An 8867-nucleotide genomic window follows, 5' to 3' on the forward strand; every position below is an offset into this window, starting at 1 on the left:
CAGAAAAAGTTTTTTTTTACGTGGATTTTTTAAGAAAAAATATTTTTTTCAGGTTACTATCTGCTCCACACCAGATGATAATGAGAAAAAAATAACTGAAACTTTTAGAAAAAAAAACGTTTTTCTTTACTCCAATTTTTAGAAAAAAATGTTTTTTTCTGGTTACTAATTTCTTTTCTGGTGTGCCGCAGATATTAAGGTTTTGTTCTGGTTTCTATCTGGTGTGCACCAGATAGTAAGGAGAAAAAAAGTTTAATTTACTTAAATTTTCAGAAAAAAAAACTTTTTTTCTGGATACTATCTGGTGCACACTAGATAGTATCCAGAAAAACAATGTTTTGCTTTAACTTTTAGAGAAGAAATAGTGGTTACTATCTGGTGCGCTCCAGATAGTAACCAGAAAAAAACATTACTTCCATTTTTTTTTACTTCCGTGTCCCTTTAGGGGCTCCATAAAAAGAGTAACTGAAGTTTTTTTAAATCTAAGGTTTTCTATATTGTGGCACTAAAGTCACAGATAAAAGGCTTTCTTGCAATCATCAGACAGTTTTGAAATTGAAGGTTAAAAACGAGGATTCCAAAATCAGGTGTTGAGTTTTAAAAACATTGGTTTGGTAACATTAAAGTCATACATTTAAACTTTGGAAAGATTAAAGTTGAATTAGCAGAAGATTTTTTTTATTCGTTCTTTCACCCTCGTGAATTAAGACCCTCTCATTTTTATTTATTTTTGTTTTTTTATTGATAAAAACACTCCCTGTTGGAGACGTGAGAGCAAAAAGATTTAAAATCAGTCAAAACTGAACTTTTTGCAGATTTGTGGGGTTTTATTTTCATTTTGCTTCATTAGCTTTGTATTTTTTTTAATATTCTTGTGGCATTTTTCTAAAGATGGAGGATATGTTTAAAGAAAATGAAAGAAGATTAAAATTGTATTTCTAAGTATTTCTCTATTCAAGGAGCAAAAATACGGTTAGAAAAAGCTCATTTGTGACGTAGAAAATACGGTGGGCGGAGTCACAAGCTCCCTGTTCCGCCCGGAAACCGGAAACTACATCTGGAAAGCTCTAATATTGCTTGATATTTCTGTTTCGCTGATAATGTTAGCTTGGGGGTTGGTGCTAAGCCTCGTTTCCACCGAATGGTCAGATCAGGTGTAGGTAGCAGATGTGTCCGGTTCAGTCCAGTAAATGGACCCATTAAACGGTACCGAACCATAACTCTTTGAAATAGATCACAAGATGATTAGAGTGAGACTTCAGAGGAAAATTTCAAAGATCGTTTCTGCACTTTTTCTGTTTTAAAATGCTGTCATAATTAGTCTTAAGCATGTTCGTGCTTTCAAAAGCAATAAATAAAAAACTAGCTAAGTGACATAAAAAGGACAAATTTGATTTAATTAAAGAGGGAATTTGCAGATGAACTACAGCTTTCAGTGTATTTTGACTTTCAAAACAATAAAACCCGCCAGATTTAGGAGGAAACGGACCAAAAAGGAAGATAAATTGTTCAGTAAAAGATGTGAATTCATCTCCATTCTCCACTGATAAATCGGAACTGTGTTGCGTGTTTTCCGTGCGTGTGAAGCTGACATCTGTTGCAGTGTCATGTCATTACGCTGCGTTTACATTGGCAGTCACGCTGCTTTAGTTAATCATAACGTGTTTCTATTTTTGATGTGCATAATTTCGCGCACATCAAAGGCTCATTTGCACATCAGGGCCTCTTCAGAGCGCGCGCGCGCACGCGAAGGTGCAGCTGATCCACGGGCATGCGCTCCTGCGGCACTTTGAATAACCAAATCCAGCTGTGGGCGCAGGCCGGATGGGCTGAGCGCAGGTGGGCCGAACCTTTGAACCGGGCCTGGTTCGGGAATGTTCGGTGTAATAGTTGGATGAAGGGGGTCAGGGGAGCCCTGACCAGGATGAGACCTCCACCATGCACGAGGCTTCTGATGAGGATGAGGGGCGTTTTTCTGAAATCCGTCCTCTGTTTGGGAATTCTTAGAAACTCTTGTTGGACCTCCTCCTCCATCTCCTCCAGCTCCTCCATCTCCTCCTCAGAGCCCCGACAGCAGCTTCGTCAGAGGCACCTCCCTCTCCCCCAGCAGCGTGTCCCTCTTGAGGCTGGTGCCTTTGTTGACCACCTTGAACTTGACGGACAGGTTCTTCACCTGGAGGGAGCTGATGGAGTCGAAGAAGAAGTCCTCGTTGAAGACGGGGTTGCGGCTGTTCTTGATGATGTTGCTCCTCTGCTTCTGCAGCTTCCCGGGGTTCAGGTACACGGACACGCAGCAGTTGATGCTCTTGATGTCCACGTGCTTGTCGTACAGGCTCTCGGCCGCCAGCGCGCGGATGAGCAGGCGGGAGGTGCCGGAGTCGTAGTTGGCGCTGATCCTCAGCGTGCCTCCCTTGTGCAGGTTGATGGTGTGCTCCCGCTGCAGGCCGTGGTCGGGCGCCGCCGCCCCCCCGTGGAGGGACGGCACGTGCAGCCGCCGCTGGATGTTGGGGCTGGGCTCCGCGGAGCTGCACTCGTCGGTGGACAGGGAGCTGTGGCGCGCCAGGGTCCGCTTGGCTTTCACCACTTTGGCCTGCGTCTCGTGCGTAAAGATCTTGAGGAGGGACGCAGAGCGCGAGAGCAGCGGGGAGCTGAAGGGGGAGGACTCTGCAGAGGAGCAGGTGTCACTCTCCCCCCCACTGAAGTACCTGTAGGGGTTCATGTGGGAGGTGTTGAGGTCTGCGGGGTTCAGGTGGTTCCCCGCGTCCCCGCTTTTCCCCGCGGTCCTCCTCTGCGCGTTTGGAGAGGTGATGGGGCTGGTGAGCTCGCAGTGGAACAGCGACTCTTTACGCCGGGTGTGGGGGCTCTCCTTCAGGGTGGCGAACCCGTACGAGGTCTGGGTCTTGGGGACGTAAGGCAGAGACATGGCGGTCTGGGACTGCGGGTCCGCGTTGGTGTCTCCAGCCACAACATCATCCGCGCTCTCGATCTGGATGATGTGGCGGTTCGCTGCCCTCAACAAGTTCTTTGTGTCTCCTGCGATCTTGGCCACCAAGCGGGGGCTCCTGGGGCTGCTGACCTTCCTTCCACCCGTTAGGGTTTGCTCCGACGTGGACGGCTGCAGCCCCTCTTTGGGTTTCTCGGGCTCGGGGGGGCAGCTGACCAGCTTTGGGGGAATGAAGAAGTCCGGGATCTTGTCAGGAGTCAGGACGTTGCTGTAGGATGGAGCTGCGCCCTTTTTGTCTCCTGCTTCCCCCTGACGCAGCACCCCGGTCTCCACTGACCCGCGGATCTTATCCAGAACCCACATGGTTCGGCTCGGTTCGGTGCGTCTGGAAGGAGCAGCACATGATCAGGCGCAGAAAATGACAAAACACCACCAAAATACTGAAAACTGTAGAGTAAATATTGGAAAAATGACAGTAAAAATACAAAATTAAACACTTTTAATCAGTGAAATAATCCACAGCTTCAGAAAGATTCATTTATCTGATGAAATCCAACAAAAACGCATCAAATCTTCATTTTTAAATTCAAGTTTCTCCTCTTTTGCGCATGTGTTTCTTCAACGGGTGTAGAAAATAATGTCTCAAACAGCAATGAAAATTATTAAATTGACATTTTTTAACATATATTATTTGTTGGTTAAACCATATTGTATATAAATCTTCCAAAACAGCAGCTTTTTCTTCTATTAATCCACAATTTTTGCTCTCGGGCTCCACGGAGGTAAAAGCTGCTTCTTCTTTTTTCAATTTTTTAATTTTTATAAACCTAAAACGAATAAATGTTCTTTAGGAAGTCCGATGTTCACCTTTATCTTACCACAAAGTTACAACCAAGACGCGCTCAACAGGTGCCTCAAAGCTTCCAGATGCGCCCGACTTCAGAAACCTGCCTAAATAAGAACCTTCATGGAGAAATGTACTCACACAGGTGGAAAGAAGGAGGTCTTCTCTTTGCATCTGCTCCTCCAGCAGCACCTCCTCCTCCTCCCGCTGCTCCTCCTCAGATGTGTCCGTGCGCTCCGCGGCGCCGCTGCTCTGCGCTCCAGACGCTCTCCGCTCCGGAGCGTCCAGCCGCGCGTTTTATCGACGGCGCACAGCTGCGAGCTGACCAATAAGATCCACCTCTGCCATTCCCGTTTGACTGCAGGAGCCGCCGCTCCAAATGCGGCAGCAGCGGCGCAAGCTGCGACGGTTCAAACGGAGTTTCAGCCGCTGCGTAAAAGTGCTCTCCTCGCGCTTTCAGAGGATGCTTTCTTTTAAAAATAAAGTTTTCTTGGCACAATGTAAATGCGTAAAACCAGACAGAAGTTAAAGAGTTTGCTTTGCTCTTCTGCGCCACAAAATGAACTGAAGTGATTTGGTTTGGAGAATCACCTGCTTCCTTCATGTGGGAGTTTTCGGTTGAGTTCGTTCTCTCCTTCTTTGTTCCTCCTCTTTTACATCTTTCTGCGGGTTTAAACCGGCTGATCGGTTTCCCTGGAAACTTTGCTATGGCAACGAATACATCTGTCTAAAATAGGATGGGCGCATGACTCCATTGATCTGCAGGACAACAAGGAGGAGGGAAAAAAACACAATTCGCCTGATTCAAGACTTTGGGAGCTTAAGTGCCATGACAGCTGTGGATGGAGAGCTTTTGTTTTCACAGGTCTGTGTTTACTTTATATGAAGGGATCAACTCCTAAGGTGGTGCACAGAGGTTTTATATTTTAAATTCAACAAATAGGAGTTTAGGACAAATATGTCAGAATTAGGGGAGAAAATGGACTTAAACTTGAATTCCAGCAGGTTTTAAAGAGCTAAAGGAGTTTTAGTGTGCTCCATGTCTGCTGGTTTCAGCTCCTAAATATTTTAATTTTGTAAACTTCAATTAAAAAAATCGTGCTTTAACAGGTTCTTCAGGTGTGAAGATGACCCCTGAAAAGTGGGTGGAGTTTCTGACCGACCATTTTCTTCTCTGGAACAAAAAGAAGAACCGCGCTTGGAATCCACTTTGTAAAGAAAATCAAGCTTGAAGTTTTTCCTCAACATAAATCTCTATTTGAAACCGTTTTCCTGTTCATTCAAACAAGAAGTAATCATTGTAATAAATTGTAATTTTATTATTTGTTTTACAAACATGTCCAGTTTTGAAGTTATGTAATGTGAGAAAATTGTCTCAGTCACAAGTAATGTCAAGTATTTGACGTTTATATCCGTTTTTAGGTTTAGAGGAAGCTGAGAATTAAAGATCCACTCCAATAAAATGGTGTTTTTGATGTTTTTAACATGTTCTTGTAGCATTTTTCTGATGGTGGAAGACATATAAAGAAAATTAAGATAAAAAATGGCATTTCTGAGTCTTTTTTTCAAATTGTTGTGAATCAGGAAAAATGCAGTTTAAAAAAGCTTAAAGTTGTTACGTTGAAACTTCAGTCGACGATCCACAAGCTTCCTGTTCCACTCCATTCTGATAAATCCACTTATAGATCAATAGATCCATGAACGTCTTTGTTTTCCTCGTCTGAGCTGGAATCTGGATCAAAGTTATACGGCTGGATTAATCTGATATATTAGGTTTTAAGGGCTGTAAGCTCGCGGGAGAGAGTGAAAACAAAGGGATGATGGGAAATAAAGGCATATACCACCCAAACAGTCTCAGAGTTACTTTCTAATGAACTCCTGCCGCTCTGCAGAAACTATGTCCTAGAAAATGACTGATTTTTGTTTTTTATTTTCCCTAAAAATGTCAATTATAATGAAAAGACTCCTGGAAATGCTTTGAAAATAGATGAAAAGATGATTGGAGACTTTTGGTTTTTGATTTGAAACATTTTCGATATAAATATTTTCTCAAATGCTATTCACAAATCTGTGATAGTAATCACTTCTCCTTCGCTGAGATGGTCCATCCCTCCTCACAGGTGTGCCATAGCAAGATGCTGATGAGATTATTGCACAGGTGTGCCTTAGACTGACTACAATCACAATAAAAGGTCTGTCAGAAATTGACTGCTTTGTTTTATTGATGGATAATAACAATTGATAATATAATCCAACCAGATCGATCTTTCTGAGGCAGAATCGACCAATACCATCTAAAAAAATCCTTTCACAATGAGATCAATGATTATCGATCTTGGAAAATACTGTTTGGATTGAGGCACAGTCGGTTTATTTTACTCTGTAGGTTCATTTTCTTCATATCTGAGACACTTGCTCAGTTTTTAAGGAGCTTCTGGTCTCCACGTCCTTCATCTGGTTACATCTTCCTAATTAGACGGTAAAGATCATATCCGCCTTTTGTGCAGAAAAACTTTTTGTTTTGAGAAGCAGAATATATTCCAACGATAAACTGTAGATTTGTATGTTTGCTCGATACCTTTCCAACCTTCACCCATTAAACTTTCAGTTCACAGTCCAACTATATTCTGATATTTTTTTAAAAAAAAATCCTGGTGGTCTTTTAAATATGAAGTTTTAAGCCAAAATTCAAAAACTTGTATAATTTTTTAAGACGGACTTTCTGCAGTTCATTAAAAATTTGCCTCCAATATGTGCAGGAGCCTTCCAGTGATATCCCATCATACCTTTAGTTCCATTCTTTCTTTGGTTCGCCCAACTGAAAGGTCTTTGTCTGCTCCATTACAATTTGAATTAAGAATTACTCAGAAACAAAGTTTTAATCTTAAGTTCTTTAATAACTGTCCATCACGAGAGAAATGCAACAAGAACAAGAAGATAAAAACTCAATTTTTATTGGATTTGTTTTTTCTTTTTTTGTCTGGAAGGAAAAGACGTCGCAATGTGGAACTGCAGAGACAAATACTACAAGTATTTTAGATTTTTTAAAATAAATTTAAGGCCACAAATGTATTCACAACTTCCTGAAAAAAAAGATTTATTTTCAAAACCATTGTTCAGAATGTAAAAAAATAATAAAAAAAAGAAAACTTCACACGAATCTGTCGGAAACTCCCAAGAAATAGAAGAATTTTTATTCTTGTGCTTTAAAAGTTCAGAGAGAAATAAAGAGATATAGAAAGATAGAATTAGAAAGAGAGAAATACAGGGATGAAGATATAGAAATATAGAGAAATAAATATATAAAGAGAAAGAAAGAGGGAGAAATAAAGAGATAGAAAGAAATATAGAAATAGAGAGAAACATAGAAAGCTAGACAGAGAGAAACAGATAGAAATAGAGGGACAGAGATATAAATATTGAGAGAAATAAAACGAGGGAAAGAAATAGAGATATATAGAGATAGAAAAAAGAGAAATAGAGAGATAGATAGAGTGAGGTAGAAATATAGAGAGAGAATTAGAAAGAGGGGGACATAGAAATAGAGAGAAAGAGATAGAAAAAGAAAGACAGAAAGAGAGAAATAGAGAGATAGAGTTAGAAATATATAGTAAGATAGATAGAAATAGAATGAGAAAGAGATAAAAATAGGGAGAAAAAGACCAAGAAAGATAGAAAGAGAAAAATAGAGAGATTGATAAAGAGATATATATATTTAGAGATGGGAAAAGAGAGAAATAAACTACACACAAGATTAAAATACAAAACCGTTAAAATAAAATTAAAATGTCAAAAAAGTCATTTTTTATTAAGACTTTTAAGTTGTAAACATGAATTAAAAGATAAAACGACACTAAGATGTGTATCATTACATAAAAATCATGACATATCAGTTCTTTAAATGATTTGCTTCACAACTATTCACCCTTTGACCTAAACTTGGACTTTTTTAAATATATATTTGGTGTGACCACATATTTAAAAGTATAGATCAAACGTGAGCAGATGTGAAGGTGTGAATGTTGCAGAACTCCAGGTTCTAACTGTTCACAGCTTCCTCTGCAGAATAATGAGATCGATTCCGAAAGCCTTCAGAGGAAAGGTTAATGCGTCTGTTCTGCTCTCATTAGGAGGACGGCTCGACATCTCCGTCCGCTCCAAAGTCTCGGAACATCAGAAGAGCAGGAACGAGCCTCTCTGACGGGTTGTTCTGGTTGGGTTTACTTGCTCCAACGTTTGTAGCAGCAGAAGAAAAGATGATGGTGGAGGAGTCCAGGAGCTCAGGGTTTCTTCAGGATCGCTCCAGTCGGCTTCATTAGGATCAACAAAGTTGTATCTTCTTTCACTCCAGTCTAACTTATTGCTGCCATCCATCTTTATTTCCAGCCAACCCGTTTCCATCCCTCAACCTTCGTTGCCTTGGATACTACTACAGATGACCCCCTCTAATCATTTTTTCCTTCATCTCTGCTTTTGCTCGCCAAGTTTCTCACTAGAGATCTCTGCAGGCGGAGTGAAGGCCACCGTGACCCCCCCCCACCCGGGACACGGACACGTCCTCAAACATCTGTCTTCAGTCCAGCTGCCGTCTTTCAACCGGATCTGAAAGCGTTTTCCGTAGCAGCGAAAGCCGCGGAGGGAGAAGCAATTCAGCAAATGCCAGCACCATTCCAGAGCCTCGCTTTTCTGCTTCAGCGGACTGGCATTTGGAATGGACACACGCAGGGCAAAAGGTCAGGCCCATCACAGCAGGACGCAAATTTGATGGACTCCACGGAAAACGTGGGATAATCCTGAGAGGCCGGCGGGACGGCAGGTTATTGGAGGAGGAGCGGGAGGCCGCCTGGCGCTCTCGAAGTTAGCCTGAAGCACCAAAATAGAAGATTCTGTTGGACCAAACCTTCTCTGTGGCAGATTGCAGATTAATGACTTTCATTTTGGAACCGCCACAGATGGTGTCGGGAGAAATAAGAATATGGAGATAATCGCATAACAGAGTTTCAGCGGCTCAGAACAAACCGCCAGTTTATCCAAAGAGATTCGGGTGGACACTTTATTGGATGGTTATTCATAAAGTCC

General features: G+C 41.8%; 1 protein-coding gene and 1 long non-coding RNA gene across 3 annotated transcripts; one reads left to right on the forward strand and one right to left on the reverse strand.

Moving 5' to 3' along the window:
• Positions 1-1629: 1629 nt before the first annotated feature.
• On the reverse strand, positions 1630-4456 carry LOC112150844 (C2 calcium-dependent domain-containing protein 4C). The gene is made up of 2 exons (XM_024279361.2): positions 3930-4456; positions 1630-3329 (listed from the first exon to the last, which is right to left on the reverse strand). Exon 2 carries the CDS (start codon positions 3305-3307, stop codon positions 2060-2062), a length of 1248 nt encoding a protein of 415 aa, XP_024135129.1. The 5' UTR covers positions 3308-3329; positions 3930-4456; the 3' UTR covers positions 1630-2059.
• A 15-nt stretch (positions 4457-4471) lies between these two features.
• Positions 4472-8823, forward strand: LOC112150845. Of its 2 annotated transcripts, none has more exons than XR_004947702.1 (2): positions 4472-4653; positions 7919-8823. It is a non-coding gene; the product is annotated as an uncharacterized LOC112150845 (long non-coding RNA). The 2 variants fall into 2 exon arrangements; XR_002920020.2 differs by lacking the exon at positions 7919-8823 and adding an exon at positions 4899-5052 and having other exon boundaries at positions 4475-4653.
• The last annotated feature ends 44 nt before the right edge of the window (positions 8824-8867 follow it).

Source organism: Oryzias melastigma, linkage group LG4, assembly GCF_002922805.2.
Source record: "Oryzias melastigma strain HK-1 linkage group LG4, ASM292280v2, whole genome shotgun sequence".
Lineage (NCBI taxonomy): Eukaryota > Metazoa > Chordata > Actinopteri > Beloniformes > Adrianichthyidae > Oryzias > Oryzias melastigma.